This window comes from Psittacula echo (genome assembly GCF_963264785.1).
Source record: "Psittacula echo genome assembly, chromosome: 9".
Classification (NCBI taxonomy): domain Eukaryota; kingdom Metazoa; phylum Chordata; class Aves; order Psittaciformes; family Psittacidae; genus Psittacula; species Psittacula echo.
The window spans coordinates 13726343-13751245 of record NC_137745.1 but is presented as its reverse complement, the minus strand read 5'-3'; the positions used below and the strand labels follow the sequence as shown (position 1 = coordinate 13751245).

Sequence of the window (24903 nt, the reverse complement as noted above, 5' to 3'; positions counted from 1 at the left end):
TCTGCAAATGTATTAGATTGAGAACAATCTGCTGTTGAACAATCTTAATAGGGCTGAAGAAACTCTATGCTCAGATAACATAGGGAAAGCAACTGTACGAGACAGACGCTTGCACTACAGTACAAGCTACAAAATTTTGACTTCATTTTAAGTGGAATAATACCCATTAATTTCAGTGAAGTAGGCTTTCCCACAATGAATCCTAAACAGGATGGGAAGCTCATCATACCGATCGCCCTAAACTGCACAAAACAATGTAAAGATTCTTCTGCAAAGTCAGTATGCACCTTGTACATGGCACCTCTTCAGAAAAAGAAGAGAAAGAATTGCTTATTTGAAACTTGGGTGTGTTTTCATGTAGTGTACTAGATAAATAATTAGCTTTAGCTCATGCACTGACTTCAAAGACATTCTTAGCACAAGGGAGAAGAAATACAGCCATAGGTGGTTGGAAGTTTTGCCTAATGGCACAGGGAAACCATTACACTTCTCTAGCATTGCTCTGTGGGCAGCAAATTTAAGCTATCTTTGTAAAGACAAGTAAGGAAAAACCCTGTAGAATGTAACAGAAAACACTTTCTGTTGGCAATACAGCGTAACGGTGATCTCCCTGCTAAGCTCTGGCTCTACAGACAGGCATGGTACTGCACTTTGTGGCTGAAATCCCACTCCCACTCATGTAGACGGCAGAGCACCTGCTGGTTTCAGCAGATCCAGTACTGCTTGCCATAAAAACTTACTATGAGGTATACTATAAAACAACGTGGAGAGTTATAGGTTTGTTATGAAGCTTCTACAGTGCTTTTCCACACAGGGAGCACTTATGTGTTTTCAGTGGTCTTCAAGCACTGCGCCATCAGGAAACGTGTGCCCCACAGCCCTTCTCCCCCACCAACAGCCCACCATAGCTGGAATCTTGGTGCCAGGTCCATTCCTGGGGGAAACAGGCCAGTAAAGTACAATGGCATCTGATGGGAGACATGCTTGTGGTAAAGGCAAAACTGAGTGTCGAAGGAAATTCACTCCTCTGAAAAACGTCATAAAGGTATGTACCTGTATTAGTTCCTACAAGCTCTAAAAATAAGTTGCAAGTGGGATATGTGATACATGTTCCCCCTTTGCAATGGCAAGCTATGACATTCATCATGTATGAGTATTTACAAATGAAAGTGATAGCTCTCTGTAAACAAACAAGAGGCATGTCATTTATTTCTCTGCCTCTGAACTCCTTACACTGATAACTGTCAGCATCAATAAACCCCTTTTGTTAAGCTGGAAAGATGATCTGAACTACCCGCAGTGACAGACACTGCTTTCAGCCTCCTTGGGATGGGGTTAAAAGATAATCTCTATCAGCCACACCTTTGACTATTTTGCAAGGTATTATTAAGGTTGGTGCCTTCAGAGATAAATTCAGAGGTTGTTGTTAATATTAGATTTCCCATCAGAGTCATTAAAATAAAATGTGACTTTGAGTCAAAGAACAGAGCCAGACACACTGTTTATGGCCTGGAAAACCATCATGCTTTTGCTGGAAAGGTAACTCTAAGTTTGATATTTTGAGTCAAGTAATAAGATTGCAATAGGAAAGGATTAGTTTTACCCTTCTAAATAAAAGCTAAAATCAACAAAGCATTGTACCAATGAAGAACATCAATCTTGAGCATGTTTGGCTGCATCTTTCTTCTGTCTCCTACTTGTCTACTTTGCAGATAAGAATTTTTGGGTCAGATGAAGTTTGAAACTATCTGCAACGTTGAGATCAAAGAATGAGCAGAAAGTCTTAATGCTTCAAACAAATTAAAGACTTCAGAGGGTCTTAAAGAAGACCTGGCACAAGGAGAAGTCATGCAGGATGCACATAGTGGTGGGATAAAGTTAGGGGGCTCAGATGGGAAGCAGAAATCCTGCACTGAGCAGAGGAGACATCGAGGAGCTCACAGAGGGAGCAGATTCCCAGCAGAGTTGCTGCATGAACCATCACATCAGCTAAATCCACAGCACTTCTCTGCAGGCGGGAGCACACAGCAGCCCCATCACAGAGCTGGAAACGTGCACAGGATCTCAGGAAATGTGCTTCAAAATCTTTATGAGATTATGGCAGGGAAGAAACAAAACCAATTCATATTAATTGGAGTCAGCAGTACAGAGCACATACTAATTTAAACTACATTTATAATGTTTCCATTTGAATGCTGTGGACTGGAAAGATAACAAATAATAGCAAATTATTTTCACCTGCTTAAAACAAAGTAATTAATAGTACTTTGGTTATCTTACCTGGAAAGCCAGGCTCTGCTGAGAGCTGAGTGATCGTCTGAAACATCCCAGAGGACTCCTGGAGTCAGAGCTACAAGGACAATTCCTCTGTACCTCCTGACTTTGCTCCTGAACTGGTCCCTAAACATCCTCCAGGGTCTCATGCTGCTGTTCCTTCCACTTCTTCCCAGTCTCTTCCCTGCCTCTCAGCACAGTGGGGGCTTAGCTGCTGCCCTTCACTGACCAGCACAAGAGCCATGTTTTCCTGCTGGGTCCCACACATCTCCCCATCCCTTGTCCTGGCACCTGTAAGGTATTGTTTCCTTCTCTCCAGCCACTGAGCAACAATACAGAAAAAAGCACCCAGCCCATTTCTGACACTGCCTAAAGTTTAGAATCATAGGGACTTCCTCAGACGGTCTCTATACTAGCTTTAACCCTGGCACTTCTTTGTGCAAATCCCTGGGTTTTAACCCAGCACATATACAAGTAAATGCAGCATTATAAAGTAATCACACAAGTAATGATTTTCTTTCTTATACCCACTTTCAGTAAATACAACTCCATACATCTAGCTAGTTTATCTGTTCAAAGAACTGAAAATGTTTTTCTAATTAATCATTCTACTTAATCAAAAAAATCAAGAAAACTCTGTGCAGTTGCCAAACAACAGGAACATAGGATTGAACAACCACTTTTTTCTTTTTTCCCTCTAACTCTATTCAGTTATGGGTTTCAGAGTGAGTTAGATTAGCAAGTTAGGTATTTTCTGTTTACTCATTTAATGAATTACAAACAATTCCGTTACTTACTCTCTTTATTTTAAGGGTTTTTTTTCCTACAAACTAGTGCATTAACCTTCAAACAGCCCGCTGAATGCAGTGGCTGTATCTCTGCATGGTGCCAAACCAACAGCCTTGGACCTGGACTAAAACAAATCAGACTTTTCAGCTAAACAACCCAGGCTCTCACAGAGTCAGAACCAGATCTGTATTTCTCACTATTTGGACATAAAAACTGTTTTCCAATAGAAAACTGAAACCAAGATGACACCTGGAGAGAAAACTTGCAGAATTTGGATTTTATCTAAGCCAATCTCCCAACCTATAAACTCTCCATTCACCATCAGTCACATTTATGGGCAAACCACAGCTCTGCTCCTGCTGTGCGTGACCAGGGAACCAGGCAAGGGGGAGAAAAACATCATTTTGCTGAAGGACTTAATCTGAAGCTATCATCAGATATGAATGACAAGCTTACACTGATTACAACCTGCCTGTGTTAGAGAAACAGGTCATAGTTTTATTTTAAGTAACAATAACTGTCATTTTTATTGCTCCATTTTTTCTTGCCAGGAAATATAAAGAAATAGAAAAGACTGAACAAACACTTCAACATCCCATGGATAGCTGGTTCTTATTGGTGCACCCTCTTCTCTAAAGAGATGAATTTCCCTTGGCAAACACTGGATACAGCACAGGGTGGCTTTGCTTGCAAGACCTGGAATCTGCTACCTTTGCCTCCAGAGAGGGATTTATAGAGCTCCAGCCCTGTGTTGCTACTGGCAAGATTAACACCATATAAATGGGAATGAATGCTGTGCAGGGACTTTTGGCTATGGGCAATTTCTGGCAAGATCCACCACTGGGAGGGTGACACTGTTGTAGTGCCTCAAAGGAGAACAACCTTGCACAAGGAAGTCCAGGGGTGAGTGCCCAAGAGTCACCAGAGAGCAGTAAATGCACTCTTTCAGCGTTAGCCTCTGCTGTACATATGAAAATCCACTTTAAACTGTATTCCCCTAATGCTTTATAATTTACAACACCAACTTAAACCAGAAGCATAATACCACATCAAACCACAGGTCTCTTGACATTAAGAAGATGCGCAGACTCCTGATCCTTTCACAGGGAACATGTGCGTGTATGTGTTTGTGACCTATATGGACATTTGGGATATGCCTGCCCTGGAAAGCAAACGAGGACACATGCACGTGCACAGTAATTACAACCTTCATCCCCCTCATGTGGCAAGTCTGAATTACTCCAGTACAGAGCAAACCCAACGCTGTACCACTGTCAAGGGGTGGGTCCTCACCTGAAGGCAACTCCCTCCTTTTCTTCTGCTTGGCCTGCTCAAACTAATTGGCAAAGAGCTGCAAGTGGCAAACATCTTCACAGAAAAATCAAGAATGTTCATGAAGACAAAGAAGTTAAATTAATTGGAAAATTTACTCAGGGTATATAACTCAGTAACACAGTGTCTAACAAAATTACACACTGAGCACGGTTAAACAGAACAATTCTGCTGCAATCAACATTTACTTTTTTTTTCTGCAGAAAGTCTTGATTTCAAATATCCTGGAAATGTTTAACAGCTGATATTAATAAGAGTACAGATTTAATATAAGGCTCTTTATTCCACAGACATGATAAGCATCATGACAAGTGGTGTAACTATGGCAACTGTGGTGGTTTTTTTCTTTCTTTTTCCTCTGAAGAGCAAGAACAGGTACCTCACTAGAGGCAGTGCCAGACTCTTCTTTGAGGTGAGACTCAGTGCTCTGAGTTACAGAGGAGTAACTTAGCCAAGCAAAGGTCCTGGGACTGGAAAGCCTTTCTTTCCTATTATAGAATCGTAGAATCATAGAATAGTCAGGGTCAGAAAGGACCTTAAGATCACCTAGTTCCAACCCCCCTGCCATGGGCAGGGACACCTCACACTAAACCATGTCACCCAAGGCCTCATCCAACCTGGCCTTGAACACCACCAAGGATGGAGCATTCACAACCTTCCTGCGCAACCCATTCCAGTGCCTCACCACCCTCTCAGTAAAGAATTTCTTCCTTATATCCAGTCTAAACTTCCCCTGTTTAAGTTTGAACCCGTTACCCCTTGTCCTATCACTACAGTCCCTGATGAATAGCCCATCCCCAGCATCCCTATAGCCCCCCTTCAGATACTGGAAGGCTGCTATGAGGTCTCCACACAACCTTCTCTTCTCCAGGCTGAACAGCCCCAACTTTCTCAGCCTATCTTCATACAGGAGGTGCTCCAGTCCCCTGATCATCCTCGTGGCCCTCCTCTGGACTTATTCCGACAGTTCCATGTCCTTTTGATGGTGAGGACACCAGAACTGCACACAATGCTCCAAGTGAGGTCTCACAAGAGCAGAGGGGCAGGATCACCTCCTTCGACCTGCTGGTCACGCTCCTCTTGATGCAGCCCAGGATACGGTTGGCTTTCTGGGCTGCGAGCGCACACTGAAGCCGGCTCATGTTCATTTTCTCACTGACCAACACCCCCAAGTCCTTCTCTGCAGGGCTGCTCTGAATCTCTTCTCTGCCCAACCTGTAGCTGTGCCTGGGATTGCTCTGACCCAGGTGTAGGACCTTGCACTTGGCATGGTTAAACTTCATCAGGTTGGCATTAGCCCACCTCACAAGCGTGTCGAGGTCCCTCTGGATGCCATTCCTTCCCTCCAGCGTATCAACCGAACCACACAGCTTGGTGTCATCGGCAAACTTGCTGAGGGCGCCCTCAATCCCACTGTCCATGTCACCGACAAAGATGTTGAACAAGATCAGTCCCAACACCGATCCCTGAGGGACACCACTCGTTACTGGTCTTCAGCTGGACATTGAGCCATTGACCACGACTCTTTGCGTGCGGCAAAGACATGTGTCCACTGTTTCATGGGCATTTACATGTATTTAGCCATTAGCCTAATTCTCTTCTTTTCACGTCATGGCTAGAAAATAAGAACATCCATTTTTCCTTGCTATCACAGTTCAAAACCAACAATCTCATCCCAAAGTCAAAATACCTATTTTAATGAGGAAAAGGATGCTCTCCTCCTTAATGTCTTGCCATATGTCACTGAAAGAGGTGCCCACACTTCCTTTCCTGAAGCCAATAAAGACACCCCACACCCTCCGTGATGTTTTCCAGATGCTGGGTGTGAAAGCGGTGTCTGTTTAGAAGATGAGAAAAACACTGGGAAAGATCTATTTCTTATGTGCCCTTTACTTGCTGCTGCTTGCTGTCCCCAGAAAAACCAACTAACCCAGGCCCCTGCTGCACAAATACACTCTGCTTGATGCCTGTGTCAACATAAAATAATATCTATCTCATTTTACGGTATTATTTTATGTCAGTGACAAATGAATGCTCAGCTGTGCCTCACACTCATTTTACTCTCATGCTCCTCCAGTTCATCAGCACTGTCATTTCCGAGTGCCACACTGAAATTTTCTATGGGTTTTTTTCCACAAGGTGACAAAATATATCAAGGCTTGGGTAAAATCACCAAAGATACACAACTGCACACAGGAATAGGCTGTGTGACATTACGAGATCTGTGCCTGTGTACTGCAGATGCAAAAACCCTTGACCAGCAGCATGACAGCTATCAGATAAATGTGCCTGTCACCAGTGGGCAGCTGCTGGGCTATGCTTGGTTGTGTGACAGCCATCATCTCTTTTATAATCCTGTTGACTGTAGCACACTTCAACACAATGATTTTCTACCATCAAGGTATTTTCCTATTCTTACCTATACAATCTTTGAACAGTTTTCTTCATGATTGTAATCATGCACACAGTGCATGGATTCATGTCTTTGAGAATTTCGTTTACCTGTAATATTGCTTATTTTCAGCTTTCCTGGTCTCTTTACTCCATTATTACTATGATTAGCCTTTTGAACTTGCTTATCTGCTTACCAAAACTTCAGTAGGTCTGTGAACAAATGCTCTTTCAGCCAACCCCTTGCTACTGGTTCTACCTGCTCCTGAAAATACTTTGTACCTGCTTGCCTGCAGGTGTTCCACTAAAGACCGAACTCCAATGACTTCAAATATCATTAATGTCAAAAAAAAACACAAAGGGGAAAAAAAAAAAAAAAGAAGAAAAAATAAAAGATCTTTTGTTCTGAGAAAAAACACAGCAGCAAAGCCACCAGGTCTGACACAGAACTGAAATCCCAATAGCCAAACCCAAGAGGAAGGTGCTCCATTTGCTCTCAGCAAGCCATGGACCCTCTTTCTGCAGGAAAAAAGAGAAAGGGAGTGTTTTCCCATCAGATCTGCTGGTGTGATCTTTTTGTTGACTGAACTTCACTGCCATGTATGTTCAATCCTGTTACTTCAGGGAGAGCTATGAATAGACCTCCTTTATACCTGAGGGAGGAAAAAAATTAAGTCACTCATTTAATACAGGTTTCACACCTAACCTTATAATCTACATAGATTTCATCACAAATGTAAGCTACTCACTCTAAAGCAGATGTTAGGTGTCTCCCTGCAGTATGTGACAGCTGTGATGGTGCTGATGGCTGCAAAACCATTGCAAGGGGACTGAAGCAGAACTTCTTCATAGATGTTTTAATTCAGCACAGAATTTTTTAAAGGAGTATATACCTTGCTTTGATGAACAGGAAAATAAAATGTATATCTCAGGAATGTGCTACTGGCTGCTGCTGGGCAGGATGATGTGTGCAAGCAAGGACATCCCTCACCACTACGACTGATCTGAAGGGAATTGTATTACACCAGCAAACGGCTACTGAGCATCAAATTTAAACATAAGGATGGCACTTCACAGTGCATTCAAAAGATTTTCTTTTCCAGAATAGTGCATCTCAAGCATGCACTGAAGATCTTCTCTTCTGTTCTGTCTGCATACCAAGCCTTAGTATTTAATCACATTCCACTTCATGGAGGCAGTGCAGCTAGATGGGGAAGTGCTCAGATTTATACCAGTGTGCTGTCTTGGAAATAGACCTGCAGCATCAGCTGGTGATGGCCCCTTGTCTAGCTGTTAATAACAATACTAGTTTAATAAATTCAATTAGCTGATCATAATAACCACAGGCAAACTAAAATGGACAAATATGTAATTCTCTAACAGTCAAAAATCACCAATTGCAAACAAAATCAAGAATATCTGCAAAGATTCTAAATTGTAAAACTTCAAATCCAGCTTTCATACTATATGAGAGGCCAAAACACAGTACAAAGTATAGCATATACTTTGCCCCTGCACATGGCAGGCAGTTGGAACTAAATAATCTTAAATTCCTTTCCAACCCTAACTATTCTATGATTCTATATAAATCCTTCAGTCTTTGATTTTAAAGGCTGTTGTTTTTCTCTCCTAAAGTCTCTTTTCTATCTACCTCCAGTCAAACTATCCACACTTCTATCCTCAGTGGCCAGACAACACTGTGCATCTGAGCCCTTTCTTGGGTTTGGAGGATTCCTGATTATAGCGAGTAAGGTTTTGCACCAGTGGTTATGAGTCATGGCTGCTCTTTGGGACACTGTTGTTAGAATTATAGTAGCAGTAACAATTAAAAGATTACACATCCTGAAAGCTGCAAGATGCAACTGCAATTCTTCCTAGTGCTTGCACAGGTGAGAGAAGAAATATAACTCCAAATATTGCAATCTCCTAGTCTGGTGATTCCAGTGATATCAGTGAAATCAAGCTGAGAATGTCAAGTCTGATTTCATAATCCTACAACTCTTTATCTGAGTCATTTCACTAATGCAGATGAGGATGTGAGTGCATGGAAGAGACTACAGCAAGCTACCATGTGAGAACAGCATCAAGTGAGTCCTGTCAAGGTGACACTTACCCTGCTCAGCAGAAAGAGAGTCATTATAAATATATGGAAGACAAGAGAGCCAAAAGTCCGCGTCTTTTCCCTGATATTACAATTCATGAATTTGAGAAATTCTCCCCGAGAGGATGTAAGGACTGATAAATTAGTCAAAGCAGAACTCAGTGCTACTAAGAGTTTATTAGCAAAAAAGCCAGAGAGGGACTGGATCACAAGGTATAACAATATATGCTCACTTCTCTTCCAAATTTCATAGGAAAAAAGATCACCTAAAAAGACAAAGAGAAACAATGGAACAAAGGAGGAATACTAATATACTAATTCATACTAATTTGTGTCTCAAAGACATATATGTAACTACCTAGTTTTTAATATTCAAAGCACTTTAGTCATTAATAATGTCTTTTAACTAACACTGTTCAAACATCAAACTATAAGGTGGTCATTTAAGAGAATAAAGAATTTCAGCTTTTAAAAAAGGAAACAGTCTGTCTAACACTTTCCTGCGTATTTACAAGCTTTGTATCATGTAAGTCAGGGAAGGTGTGAAACAGGCTGCAAAATAATTAATATGGGAGCACGCGATTATGTGAACTCATTAAAGTGCATCATCAGAAGGAGGTACTTTGAGATGTAAAAAGGGAAGTAACCCAATCCCCAAACATTCAGACAGGAGGGGATCAGCACAGGCTCCAGGAGGAACCATGCAGCACCAAGAGGCTGCAAACTCCCCAGGGTCCCATGGCAACGTCTGGCCTCTTACTGGCACAATTAAGAGATTTTCCAACAAAATTTCCTGGCCATATAATAACATTAAAATAAATATTTTAATATTTATTTATAATAAATAAATTCTCCTAAGTAGCTGGAGTCCGGCTATGCTTAACAAAGTCAAAAGAACAAAGACTTAGCTTTCCCAACCTACCTTTATGTCTCATTCAAGCATCAGTTGCAAAAGACTTATTTCTGAGAGGTTTTAAATGAAACTTTCAAACAACACACAATGCTCTCAACCATACAAAGTGTTGTTATGGCTTAAAAAATATAGATCCATCGTGATGGATACCCGTCACAGTTTGAAATGTCATGAAAAGAGTCTAACCCTGCATTGCCAAGAAGGATAAACTCAGCCCTTCCTGTATCACTCAAGATGGTTAGGGAGAGAATAATTTCTGGCACAAGTTTGACTGCTGGGCAACAGAATGTTGTCACAGGTACTTAAACCTGAAAGAAAACATTGACTCAAATGGATATTGAGACCTTGAGAAACTGGCAAACATTAAGATGTAAAATGCATATGAGAATGCAAATGGAAGGGGGAGGAGGAATTACATTCTCAGAACAAAAGTCCATCCCTGAAAGAGGATAGATTGAAAATAACTGAAAGAGGATAGGTTTAGATTAGATAAAAGAAAGAAATTCTCTACTGTGAGGGTGGTGAGGCACTGGCACAGGGTGCCCAGAGAAGCTGTAGCTGCCCCATCTTTGGCAGTGTTTAAGGCCAGGTTGGACAGGACTTGAAGCAACCTGCTGTAGTGCGATATGCCCCTGCCCATGGCAGGGGGTTGGAATTGGATGAACTTTAAGGTCCCTTCCAACCAAACCATGCTGTGATTCTATGATATTCCCTTTTTCAGAGGAGAAACCTGGAGAAAGTGGCTGCCATGGACCCATGCTGATAGATGCAGGGATGGGGTGCTGCTCTGCTGCCTTACGGGGAGGGCTCAGCTCTGCTCTGCTCTGGTGATCAAAAAGAAGTCTGAGGACAGCATGGGAATGGGAACGCACAAAAACCAATGAATGTGTCAAGAACATCAAATAGCACATTCAAATTTCACTCGTCATAGCATACTCTTCATAGCATACCAAACTCTTTTCTTTCCAGCATATTGGTCTGCACATCTTCATCTCTTTAGAGGCTGTATCTGCATAAATCTTTTAAAAAGTAAATAAGACAACATCAAACCAGCAAAATTGTATCCATGGAAAACAGACATCATTATAGATACCCCATGGTGTGTATAAAATTAAAGGTTGTTCAACTGTTCAATCTCATCAAATGTAGCTGGGCTATGGTGTGGAAAACATGCTAATGAATAAGTAATTTCTAGAATAAATACTTACATACCAGTTTCCAGCTTAAAATTGCAAATATACTGAAGTGCAAGGAGCCTAATGGCACATAGAAGGAACCTGTGTGCATCTCTCCGCCAGTGTCTGTACATTAGAGATGTGACCCTAACAGGGAGTGACCACTCAAGAGAAAGAATGTGTGGTGACAAAGGATTGAAATCAGATAAGAGAAGGGATTAACCCCCTTCCTGCCTTGAACTGTAGAAAATGGAAAATAAAAAATGCACCTATGGTTCATAGTGTAGCACAACAGAAGATCATGTTTTATCTGCTTTATCAAACTATGTTATGCAAGGTTACATAAAAATGAGTTAATGCTCTTGAGGGGAAGCAATTACAATATAGTCTACTGCAAACACATTTTTTCTGAAGCATTAATAAGTGCTCCCCCATCAGTTTTGAGCAGCATTTCTGCAGTCTCCTACCACAAGCACAGCAAGTCATGCCTGGGTGCTCTTCTTCAGACCACGGGGTGGGGAACCGCAGGCAGCAACATGTGGGACTGGCAGGAGACAAGACACAGCGTATGGCACAGGGAAAGACACCAGCTACAATGCTGCAGACACTGCACTGCAATAAAATAGATGTTCCATCTAATTCCCATATACTGCCTAGGCACACAGTCATAGGGTAGTTTGGGTTGGAAGGGATCTTTAAAAGTCATCTAGGCAACCCCCTGCCATGGGCAGGACATGGTTCTTTGTGCCATGTCCAGAGCACGTTAAGTGTAAGAGAAAAGGGAAAATACTCAGGTTCTGCAGTAAAAAGTAGCTGAAATCAAAACACAAAGCTGAGCTCCTGCAGAGAGACGGACCAGCCCAACTCCTGACCTGAAATCACATTTTGGTAGTTCAGAGCACTCACATTTTCTAACCTAGAGGACAACGGGGGAAGTCTGCGATCTTCAAGAACTGAGCCTTCCAGCAGGAGGGTGACAGAAAACCAACTGCTAAAAAGAGAAGTGAATTTGTTCATCCATTTTATGCTGGAGTTTCCTCACTATGACTGGAAATCTGTTCTGCAGATGAAGACCATGGCACAGTGGGTGCCACTGCGGTGGATGCACGCTAATGCCATCGCTCTCATACCTTGTCTTGTGCAGACTGAGGGCAAGGAGAACAGGCACAGAAAATCTTTGGTACTAGAAGGTAGCTTGAACTATTTACCTCTTTCAACAGGAGCCCAAGATCAGTTTAAAACCATGTCATGACCACATCACAACAGCTTCGTTATAACATAATCTAAGTAATTGCATATATATCTTACAAGAGATAGGACCAAGAAACTTAATGACTTCACACAACATGGTGCTACACATGCCTTATGAATGACTTCAACACTTTGCAATCACTGCAGAACTTCTTCTGCATACTGATCAAGCAAAAAGAAACTTGTAAAACAACTGAAAACTTTTTGGAAGCAGCATACTGTGCCAAGCCCTGGTAGGAGAGCCCCTGCCTTGGACTGTGGCCGAGCTACCCTCACTCTTAATACTACTGTAATTGTACAGCGATTGGCATTTTCAAGTTAATTCAGTTAGCACTAGAGATCTACTCATTGCCCAAAGCAGCGCAGAGGACCAGCTTTGGGGAAACCCAATGTGAATTCAAGAGGAATGCAGAGTTCAAGGATCTGCCAACTGCAGTACAAAGTTCAGAAAACATTTCTGCTGAGCAGGTAGCTGCTCCTCTTTGTGCTCTTAACCCTTGGCAGCTGAGCACTGTGGCATGTAGCTGAGGTGGAAAGGTTATCTGCTGCTCGAAAATGTGAGGGCAGAGCTACAGCTAATATGAATTGACATTTCTTCTTCAAAGCAATGGGACCATTGCGGTTTAGACATGCTCGGCATCTGGCCCAGATCGAGTTGAAATTCAGCAAAAAAGACAGAAAAACGATAAAAGGTTGCTGATGAGTTGCAGTGTTTCGCCTTTACCCCTGCTAAAACAGCTTTATGTACTGAAGGACTGACAGTACCATCTAGTTGCAAAAAGCAACCAAAATAACAATGACCAGTAATAATAATCCAACCAAAAATGCAGGGGGATATTCTCCACTTAGTCTCTCCTTGACTGTGTTATGAAAGACTTCAGAGTAGAGCAAGCTCGTGGGAATCACTCAGGTCCATCCCAGAGCAAAACAGTAACACATACCATGGTTTGCTTTGTCCTTCTTATATTGAAGTGAATCCCTGTTAAACAGTGTATATTATATACATGGTAAAGTGCTCAGTAACTCCAGTGTGCTGAAGGGACATGCCAAAGAAAGGCACAGTCTTTGCACCACCTTAGAAGAAGAATTTACTGACCTTGGCACGACGCGTCAGACTGCTGCCCTCGAAAAATTATAGTCCTGCTTGTCAAGTGTGAAAGGCAGCAGAACAGAGGAGCTGTCTTTCTGGGACCTACATGATCCCATCTGCAATGCACAAGCATCTTAAAATCACCATCCAGTGGGGGGGAAGGGGGCATGGCACCACTTGCCAGACATACGCCAGGAGGCTCCAAAAGCCCATGGGATGGATCCAGGTCTTTCAGATATCACAATGATTTTATTCACTGGGCTGTCTCCTCCTCCTGACCTGTAGACGCATTGCTTGGCAATGGACTGGGAAAGAAGTACTGCAAGTATTTCTACTGTACCAAATGCGACTCTACAGCTCTACAAAAGCATTTGATGTTTCTCTGGCTGTCCAGAAGACTGACAATTTTTTTCCCTGACCCAGATATACTGTAGTTTTTCAAGCCTTGTATTTTCATCAGTTCCAACAATAAAGAAGCCCTATTTGTCACTCACAGTAAACAATTTAAAAGCATTATAAATGCATCTCTCCCTGTATCACATAGCAGAAACTGATATAGTCAAGTGACAGCTTAAGCACAGTGCTCATACCCACACCCAGATATGTTAGTAGCAAAACAAGTGTCAATTTACAACTAAGTTGATGTTTTCCTGATATCACTGCTTTGCTTTTAATATTATATAAACAGTATATTGTTTCTTGCTGGTTTTTGTTTTGTATTCCAGGAAGAACAAATCAAAACATAGCAACCAGAGGTACAACAATCAGCCCAGCTGGAACAGGAACACTCATGGGTGAGAAATGGAAAACAAGACCTGATGCAGAAGAGCACTGGCATAAGCAAGGCCATCACAAGCCCAAACCATCCTCAACTGTAGCATTTGTCATAGCTTTGTGTGGCTCAAATTTTACAATCTGCTTAAAGAATCTGAGTGGCCAATCACTTTTTACAGGACTTGGATGACTAAATTATTTGTGTACCTTTGCAGACAGCATTTCCTGACACTGCACAATAATGTTGCGTGGAAAAAAGTAATCTTCAGAAATCTCTGTGAGCTCCCAATTCCTTTAATTTTTACCTTCTTTTTATTTTATATATATATATATATATATATATATATAAAAATGATTTCTCTGAGATTTAGGGTGTGTTTTCTTTTTCCTTCTTGAAAGAAAATTATAATCTCTTTCAATTTCATCTTCACATAGTTGTCCTTTACTCTTTCACATTTGATTTGCAATTATATTTTGAATGGCCATTTCTACCCTCCTCTACTTCTCCTACTTTGTTATATTTCCCCACCATCGACCTTTTTGACCGTGGTCCTTTGAATGCGTTGGTCATCTTGGCATTCCTAAAGATCTTCAAACCTTAAATTAGGCTTTCTGATGGAGCTAAGTTAGAATAGTGGGCATGATTCAAATACAGTAAAAAGCAATCTGAACATTTCACAAGAACTTCACAAGCTGAGTTGCAACTGGAGCTGTGGCAATTTACACCAGCTAAAGATATTAGCTTTTTTATTTTCCTGTGACTCAGAGACTCAATTCAAGCAATATCCCTACCTTTGCTGATACAAGTTCTCACCTATTAGGGATCAGCTAAGCATTCTGAAGGCTATTTACAGCAATTTCTTCTAGCTTTAACTGCACAGCACCAGAGAAACCAGGCCAGCACCCTTCCCACCTGGGCAAAGATCCTAAAGAGTGGGCAAAGCCATCTGAGCACACATGGAATTGCAGAAATATTTAATGGTTGGTAGTTAGCTGTCTCCAACATGAAATGCTTTCTCATTCCTCTGATTTCATTAGAAAAGCAATAATTCCTGGCTGATGAAGTCACAGATATGGAATTAGCTCACAAGATCACCACAGAGGCAGTCACAACACTGAGAAAAAGCCAGCCCTCAAAAATTGTTCACTCGTGGTTACACAGGAGTGGTCACTGGGATTGCCTATGGTGAAAAAGAATATTTTTTCAAACTCTTTTTGAGCCATTTATAATTTTGGCATAAAGAAGATTGCTCACACGTTAGCAAACGTTATTTTTATGCTGCCAGGCAACCCTGCTGGTAAAGCTGCTGGAAATGACTCAGAAAACATTTTGTTAGTTGTTAGATCTGATTGCCATAATTAACTTCTGATCATTGGCTTTTTCATTTGTTCCTTTTTTTAAATTGCTATTAAATACCTGCATCTTCAGAGGCTTTACTGGGATCCACCTCCACTGGTGGGAAGCAGAAGACCACCAGTTGCTTGTTTTGCTGGGGCACAGGTCAGAGATTAAAACGGCCCAAGTCCTGGGTCTCCCCTTTTCAAAGCAAGGGGAGGGATGGAAGGGAACCCTCCCCACAGGGAACCCTCCCCACATGGGAGGGAGCTTTCAGTAGTGGATCCGTGAACAATTTTTAAGTTGGATATTTGTTGTACCATAGCTGCACTAATGCACATTCCTCATGTATTTATGTATATCATAATAATCATAATAAGAATTTGAGAATAAAGAAATAAGAAGCTAGATTTTTCCTTACCTTTTTGGAAAGCAGGCAAAAGCTATACAGTAGGTGGAAGAGTGTACCAAGTAACAGATTTTTGAACACTCTTTCTTACTGGTGGTATGCAGTCTACAGGAAAAGTAAATACATTGGTATGTATAATATGTCTGTTCACAATAAACTCTTCAAATTTTGCCCTGTCACGAAGGCCATGACATTAATCCAAGTAAAGGGCCCAGATTAGAACAGTGATAGTGGAAAGCTGAGAGGCGCCACTATATGAAATTAACCATGGGTTAGAAATAAATGAACCAGTTCGCAAAAGTTCAGGTACCTCTGAACATGGGAGCAGTTGTTCAGGAAAGAGCAGGTCTGGTTGGGTTTTGTTTGGTTGGTTTTGGTTTTTTTTTCTTCCTCTCCCCTAAACAAACTTTGGAACATTTTGGCTTTAGATTAAGACTTCCCAGTCCTTCCTCCCCTATGCAGTCACTCTCAGGTTCCTTAGCATCCTCAACAACCACTTTAGCTTTTTTCCTGAGAAAGATGGAATAAGCAACATCATGTCAGTGATGTTAAGGATGAACAGGAATGAACACACAAACACACCAGGGAACAGCATATGAGCATTTGCAAAGTGGGCTTTACATGTCTGTCCTAGTCAGGGGATTCTTGTGTTCCACATACACTCTCCACAGTTCACTGATGGGAACCAATGAAGGCAATGTCCATTCTCAAAACATGGAGAAAAGCGAGGATGGGCACATACTGCTGTCACTGCCGTCGTGATAGACAGGACATGACAGCACACAGGAAAGCACCATTTTAAAATGGAAACATGCAAATGGTGCCTGGTCTGTGTGGGCAAAAGGGGCAGTGACTGCACTTCACTACTAGAACTGAATCAATGGCAGGTAAGTTCTACTTAATACTAAATAAAGGAGAAAGAAAAAGAAAATGCCTTGACTATGTCTGTACAGTTTACTGAGCTCTCAAAGAACCTGCTAACTAAGAAGTCTACAAAATTATAACAGTACTGAAAATTAGACTGAAAATTCCAAGTTTTTAGACCTTAAAGTTTTCTGGCTAGCCCATGGTGACACTTTTCCTTTGCCACTTCTCAACAAATCCCAGCTAAACTGCTTAGTGAAAGGGGTCTCCTCCCATGAGCTGCTCCATCTTTCCAAGAGTTATCGGTCATTATGATGCGCTCTGTCTTTGCCACAGAGATGCTGCATGCCTCCTATTCTCTACTATCTACTATTAGGCAACTCCACATGACTCATCTTAGTCTCGGAGCCATTCTCATAGATGGTGAGATATTCCCCATGAGATTGGAAATGGGGACACTGGAAGACCAACACTGTCAAGTCCCGAAAGACCCTACCCTATTTCTGCAAGAAAGCATCTTCCCAGAAAGGCCAGTCCTAGAAAAGTAGGTCCCAGAAAGTACTGAGCAGCTTAGCTTCCTTCTCATGTCTGCTTCCAGAGGGAAATGCATGAAAGCAAACACTCTCTCTGTAAGGTCTGCTCGTCCAGCCTGACAGAAACACAACCTTCTCATTATCAAACAACTGAGATACTGATTTCCCTGTGACTCTGTCTGGCAAAGCCACGAATTAAAACAAGTTGGTAGGAAAAAGGAGTAATTACCTGTAAATCTCAATATAAGTTAAGCATGGGTTGGACGTTCAAATGTTTTTGTCATAGCCTGACACTCTGCTCTGGCAGCAGAAACACAAGCAGACAACTGAGCAGAAGCACTCACTATCTGTTCAACTTCAGACTTGGTGAGAAGTATCTTCTCATAAAGTGTGAAATACAACCAAAGGCACATGAGAGCAGAATGAACTTGTTACATGGATGGAAGCTGCTGTGCACTGAATTCTGCTTATCTGAATCTGCTGCAAACATATATCAGCAGGAAAAAGCTGTTGAATGAGTAAAAGCATGAACATGCCAGATGGCAAACTGGAATGATTAAGAGAGTTTTCATAAGCCACACAGTTGCAGATTGAAAAATTTGACCTTAATATATCCTATTCAGCATGAAACCCCCCCCAGGCCATGGCTGGGAAGCTCAGCTTCTAATATTTCTTGCTTCCCATACATCCTAACAAAAAGCTGCAACACAGCAAGTCCTCATTCTTCCTGAGGGTGGGATATAAGGTCACTGCATTTCAAGTGATTTTCTCCCATGTTAATGCAGTTTCTTCTTTTATACTCATGCTAAACTCCCAGTGCTTGATCCCAGCTCTCCTGAGTGCTCTGCTCATTTTTTCTGAGCTCAAATTCTTGCAGATCACCTGATTGCTGCGCACAGCGTTGCCAGACGATGTTCAGCACTGCTGCTGAGGACCACCTGCTCTCAGGGAGCCACTCAGGTAATTTATAGACCTTCCAGTTTTACATGCACATCTTCAGTTCATTAGGCATTCTTTTAAAGGTCTACTAAATCATGGAGATTTTTTGCAAGGCTATTTTTATGTTAAACCATCCACATTTTGTTTTTGGTTTTGGCTCTGGCGTATAAGTAGGACAGGCCACAAATTTGGGCTTAGTCACCAAATTCCCCAATGTTTGGAGGTACGTGAATCCCATGCCTGTGGCTCAGTGTTAAAATCTTAGGAGATATGAAACATTTGCGTATTTTCAATAGAAATGGCAACTCCAGTCTCCAGTACCCGAGCAAGCCATGAAGAGCAGCATCACCAGGAGATACAGTAGAAAATCAAACTGGAAAACCCAACTGTACTTTTCCACTTATGAGAAAACACTTGGCAGCTAAGCCAGATCAGTACTTCAGTTAGCTTTGCACAGTGCCGATGAGTCTCGGGCTCATCCTTTAATACCCATCAATTAATTTACTTTCAGCCGATAGTTCCAGAGGAGCCTGCACAGAGTGAACAACCAAAACTTCCCATCCCTGTGCTCCCCAGGTCACAGCAGGGAGGTTCCTCAACAGTCACTGGCTCCCTTCTGCATCCATAGATAATGTTAGCCATGATCAGTGGATTGAAACCAATTTTAATAGGAGAGATACTGAAAACATGTTCTTTTGTTTTCTTTTGAAAGCTATTTGACATTTTTTAAAATGCTCCTAGCATTGATGGAAACATCTTGGGCAATTTTTTATTCGCATTTCCTATTTTCCAGTTGGTGTAATTCTGAAAATTTCCCCATCTGCTGTATAAAATAGATTTTTGTTTAATTGCTATGAAAACATCAAAACTTGATTTATTTATAAACATCATATTCAAAATTTCATTGAAAATGAATTTGGGGGTTTTGCTTAGGTAACATTGTTTTTGTTGAGCACGCTGATATGATTTTCAATTTTTCCACCTAAAAGTGGAACTTTTTTTTTCAAACAAAATATTAGAGTTAAAAACCCCACCCCTTAATTCAGGTATTGAATTAATCACTTGTATAGACATACAAGCTGTATGTTGTATGTTAGGGGTTGATTGACAGCCTATTGAACGATATAGGAAAGTTCCCATTAAATGTAGTAGTAGCCTACACTGGGTCTAAATGTACCCGCATACTTTAAGTACAGCAGTAGTTTATTTCATTTGATTTTCTAATAATTTTTATTAACACACATATGCAGGGTATGAAATAGTCATAGTAGGTGCAGCTGATAATATGAACAGATGGTACTATATGTATAAATGATGAAAATAGTTAAAAGGAAATTTATTTCCCAAACCATAAAGTATTTAAAAGCCCAGTACTCAGAGAAAGACATATAAATTAATATAAACTAATAGTAGTGCACATTCCCTTGCTGGCTGGGTTGAACGAAAAATAAACAAATGTATATACTTTAGAATCCTAGATGTAAGCAAATGGTGTCACAGAAAGCATTCTCCCCTCATGCACATCAATTTTGAAGTTCTGAGGGTTTTGTTCCCAGTGGATTTTGCCCCAGCTTTAATTTAGTGTCAACAAAACTGGGACTGAAGACTGGATGCTTAAGGCCAGATGTAGTACATCTCAGCAAGCAGGGACATGCTGTCCCTCACTACTTCTCCTGCCTCTTAAAAACATAGTCTAGTATATAGTCCTAGAGGACAAAATGTATTTCACCAGAAACATGGAGGTTTAAGGAAGCAATATTTCTTTGTGATAAACACATCTCTTTCCCAGGGAAAAATCTGACTGTTCTTTGGCAGGGGGGAAATGTTCTCAGAAGTGAAAACTGCAATAAGATGCAGCACAGGAGAATGAGAACAGAAGGGAAACCCCCAAGCTGTAGTTCCTTCAGAGGTCTACTTCTGTTTCTACACTGAAAATGGCATTGTCAGAACCTTTATAGCTTTGTTGTTGATCGAGTCTTTGAGTGGAAGTTTTTAGATTCTGGTTTTTCTGGAGAAGGAACTGAACTCCAACTCATTTGACCAGAGCAGCAATTAGTGAAATGCAGTTCAGCAACTCCCCTGCCCTTCCCAGATGTCTCTTAAAACCCCCTTTTCTCCTCCTCCTCTCTCTCCCTCATTCCCAAAGGCCTTTCCCAACCCAGCTGCCTCAGCCATTCTCCCAAACACCCAGAGGAGGCTGGACTCTGCACTGGATGGTCAGATAGTGACCATTAGAACTCAGTAGTGGCAGCACCACAGTGAGGGCTGGATTTAGAGCCCAAAGGTAAAGGAAGGGGTTCCTTCACCATGACCTGTATCACTAACAGAAACTTGACTTGGCAGAGGGCTCTGCTGCTCACACTCTTGCTGGATAATACCCCTTCTTGCAGTGCTGTCTCTGTTTGGTAGGACTGGGGGAGTCACAATATGGTCCTTAACCTACGAAAAGCATTTCCTTACTGTCTTATGTCAAAATCATAGTTCAGATAGTTCAGTTTCCAAAGACAAATTTTGTTTTTCTACATAGGATGCATTTTGTATATCTGCACGATAAGACATCAGAGAAAAACAGTCAAGGGGTGAATAAAAGGAGGAAAAGTGCTGTGTCAATAATTTGCTGGCTGTTTCCACTTTGCTTTGACAGCAGAGTTTCTGCTTTGAGGCAGGTATTCAGGCAGCAGTTAATAGACAAGAAGTGGCAGGGATTTCAGCAGCAAATGGATGAACGGATCATGGGCAAGGAAAGGGCATTTCTCCACATTCAGATTGGTTTTTCATAAAAACTGCAGACATGCCTAAACCTTTCCAATATGCTATAAAGTTGTGCAGCTGTCTCCTTCCTCAACTCCTTCCAGATTCAAATGCAAATCAAATTTGATGGCCTCAGTATGTAATTTTGTGCTACACTATACCATGCTATGCACACTAAGGAAACTGGAAGTGTCTTTTCGATCTAGTTTCCTTTTAAATCAGTGGCAAGATTTGCATTAGGGCTGGATGAAATCCTTAAATGGGAATCTTCAAGGATTGTGAGATTTTTGCAAAGAATTTTGCAAGAAAGAAAATTATAACTCAGGATAGCAGAGTTATCAATGAGTTTGGTACTTGTCCCTCCATCCATCCTGCAAACTGTACCTGCAGGGTTAGGAAGGTATGGTTTTGATGCAAGCCTAAGGGTCCGGTACTCAAGGATGCTGCTGATATCTCCCTCACAGAGGAGAGAAAGGAGGAGGATTTACTCACAGCTACGAAAAATTTCATGAGGAGTTGCTGCCAACGGACACAACTCAAAAAAGTGAATTAAAGAAGGACAAAAAAATGTGTGTGAGATCGAAAATCTCTGAGAAGACCAACAAACGCAAACCCCCTAAACCTCAGATATCGGTCCATGCCTCCAAATCCCCCAGCCAGCCAGCAAACAGAAGATCAGCAGTACTTACTGTTTGGGTCTACGTTCTCACACAGCTCCGTTTTGGCTTCGCCGTTGGGCCTGTCGCTGGGTTTGTGTGAGAGCCGTGATGACATGGTTGCTGCTGTGACCACAGCCTTGAAGCTGCGCTTCCGTTTCTGGACGTTTAGCTCAGGGTGGAAGATGATGATGTACACCTTCGGCATGTAAAGCATTCCCAGGGCCACTGAAGCACTTAAGTTCATGGATATTGTAAGTGTGGTAGTTTGTATGTAGAGCTAGGAGACACAACACATGAGACACTATTACAAATAAGATGATTGGGAAGAAGACTGTAGTATTTCAAATGTTAGCTCACCTTTTAAAAGCCAATTTTAATGAGTTTGCAACCAAAGATGCAACACACATTAGCTACCTGATCTATGAACAGTCTCTTTGAGGCTCAATGGCAGAAACATTCATTGCCCTTAACAATAGGATTTTTACTGCATGCTTATGGTATAGCTTCTGTTTATTTAAAGAGCGAAGATCAGATCTGGATTGAAATAACGCTGGTATAAATTTAAATTCAGGTCTACTGTAAGTTATAAAAGAGGAACCATAATACTACAGATTAGTAATAAACTTTTTTAAAAATATGAAAAAGTTGGGGTTTTTTGTTTGTTTCTATACTTTAATTCTCTACAATTCATTGAAATAACTTTGCAGAGAATACATAATGATTTATGTGCTCTTGACATTCAGCTATGCTTATTATGAAAATACAGTACATGTGCAAGTCAGAGAACAGGTACTGCCATGAGATCAGTATCCAAAGAAAGCATAAAGATCCAAAAAAATAGGGAAATATACAGTGATAGAAAAGCCTTTTCTTTTTCCTTCTTATTATTACCTTTTTATAGGACGCACTTAAACTAGAACAGTTCTTGTGAGTGAAGAGTATTAGGCACAGTTAAAAGGCACAGAGACAGCACAGTACAGGTGCGAGGGAGCCAAAGAGGTAGCAGTGTCTCTGCAGATCCCCTTCAAAAATCAGATATACAGCAAATACATACAGATGGGAAAATCATTACACATTGAGGATGATTTCTTCAGAACACTATTTCTTTTTCTCCACCTATGCAGTGCTAATCAGTCTGAATTTCTGATTAAAAACTCCATGAATAAATAAAATAGGAGATTAAAACGCTGACTCTGCCCAGGTACTTCCAAATTCCTATATTTAGAACAATATGAATGCCTCCAGACTTGCTAGTTATATCCACAAAACAGTTGCTATTATAATGATTAAGGCCACCACTGTTAGCAATAAAATGCCTTAGAGAAAAGATGAAAAGCATGCTGTGTATGGGTGTGTCTCCATACAGATGCAGACAAGCAGAAACTAAAGTGCCTTCTCAGTTTCTATTTACTCATTACCAGAAGGAAATGACACTGATGTTGTCAGAAACTTTGCCAAAGTCAAGACTCTGGGACATAGCCCATCTCATCTGGTGAAAAGACACCAGGACAAGTTACACCATTTGAGTCTGGGAGGAGGCCAAGGGGTCACCTCATCTAAGTCCCTGCTCAAGAAGCAGCCGTTCACACTAGAACTACTTGTGACAGTTCACCCTTTCTACCCACATCCTAAATTCACCCTCTGATAGAGGTTTCACAGCCTCCTAACCAAACCCTTGCAGAGCACTCAGGACTCTGAAATGTTCAGTTTGTGCTTGAACAAAGCTGCTAAGTGTCCTCTCCAGGTGGCACGGACAGCAGTGCCCACCATGCGCTCTGTCGCCTTCTTTTATATTTTTTGTCTTTTGCAGAACTTCTAAAGATCAGCATGGTACCAGGTTGCCCCGTGGTCTTTGACAGATAATGGGATAATTTCTGCCAACTTCAGTCACTGGGAAGATCTCAGGCCTTTCTCTCTCCCTAACCTGGGTACTACTGTTGAGCCGCTGCATCAGTGAGATGCGATGCTCCAAGGCAAGTGTGCTGCTCCACTTAAGGCCTTGCTGGAGGATTATTTTCTGAATTTATCTTACAGCATTGTTGTGAAACATGATGTTTGTTTTTTCACAGGCAGGCAATGTTGTTGCCTGCTGCTCTTTGCTGAGGAGTTACTACCTGGCTGGTTATTCTTCACCATATACTTTGCAGTTGAATGATGTTAAACCACAGATATAGAATCATTGAATGGTTTGGGTTGGAAGGGACCTTAAAGTTCATCTAGCTCCAACCCCCCTGTCATGGGCGGGGACACCTTCCACTAGATCAGGATGTTCGAAACCCCATCCAACTTGGCCTTGAATATATATATTCACATATACACATATATACATATATATATATGCACATACACACTATAATAAAGTACTATATAAAGATATATATGATTTATTTCCATGTACATTAGCACTATGGCTATTTATCTTCTGGAACATTTAAAAGAGAAGACAGTTCACAACCCTTTTCCTTCCTTGGAGCTCATCCTCCGTTCAGTTATGTTCACATTAATCAGCTGTAACTCAGTTGGGGTCAAATGCATTGCACTGATATAAATAAAACAGACTTCAATATTTATTAAATAAATATAATAGCTAGAAGTGAAATATATAAAATATAACATTTAAGGGCTGATTGCTAAACAGAAAGATATCCTCCTTAACTTTAAAGTGTTTGTAACTTACTACCAGCTTTTGTCTTTGCTGAGTTAGGTAATTATTATATCTATTTTATTAAAACCTCCTGCAATTGTTGTAGAAGCTGCAGGTACCAACACCTCTAAAGACCGGTGAGATGCTGTGGACTGCATACTTGACAAATGACATTACACCCAGGCCCATCTGCCTCCCAGCTCTGTATTCAGACCACACACACTTGCTAATACTTGGGAGGAAAGGTTGCTTAAATAACACCTTCAGTCCTGGTTTAGTCTGAAAGGGTTGCAGCAGAGAATTACCTCTGTTTCTGTATACAAGATATGTAACTAAACCTGACAAGCAGTGCTACTAAGCAGTGTTCCTGAATGGGATCTACATTTCTGCAAGGTTATAAGAGATCTATGTCAGTGAAGAGCTCCATCAGAAATGCAGAAGACGTATTGGTACTTCAAAGGGGTGTTCTATGGAGCAGTTATCTCAAATGACCTGAAGTGGCAGAAAGTGTGTTCAAGTAGCCATATGGTGGAAAATGCATGGTGATGTTTTGCAACTAACTCTTGATTCACTTTCCTAGAGAATATAAAGAGCCTTTCTAGAGAAAGCAGGAATTTGGACCACAAGGCAAAAATATAAAAGCTAATGGCATAGCATTGCCAGCATGACACATGCGAT

At 41.3% G+C, this 24903-nt stretch overlaps 1 protein-coding gene across 2 annotated transcripts in view; it reads right to left on the bottom strand.

The window, feature by feature from the left end:
• The window catches only part of GRM7 (glutamate metabotropic receptor 7), a gene marked incomplete at both ends in the record, with an annotated part of 300368 nt that overhangs the window by 10857 nt on the left and 264608 nt on the right, over positions 1-24903 (bottom strand). The window contains 2 exons of one of the 2 annotated variants that reach the window (XM_080625888.1): positions 15870-15940; positions 21612-21858. In XM_080625888.1, the coding sequence (XP_080482014.1) occupies positions 15870-15940; positions 21612-21858 (318 nt within the window). Of the gene's footprint in view, positions 1-15869; positions 15941-21611; positions 21859-24903 lie in introns of those variants that run through there. The other variant, XM_080625889.1, reaches the window with a different exon arrangement.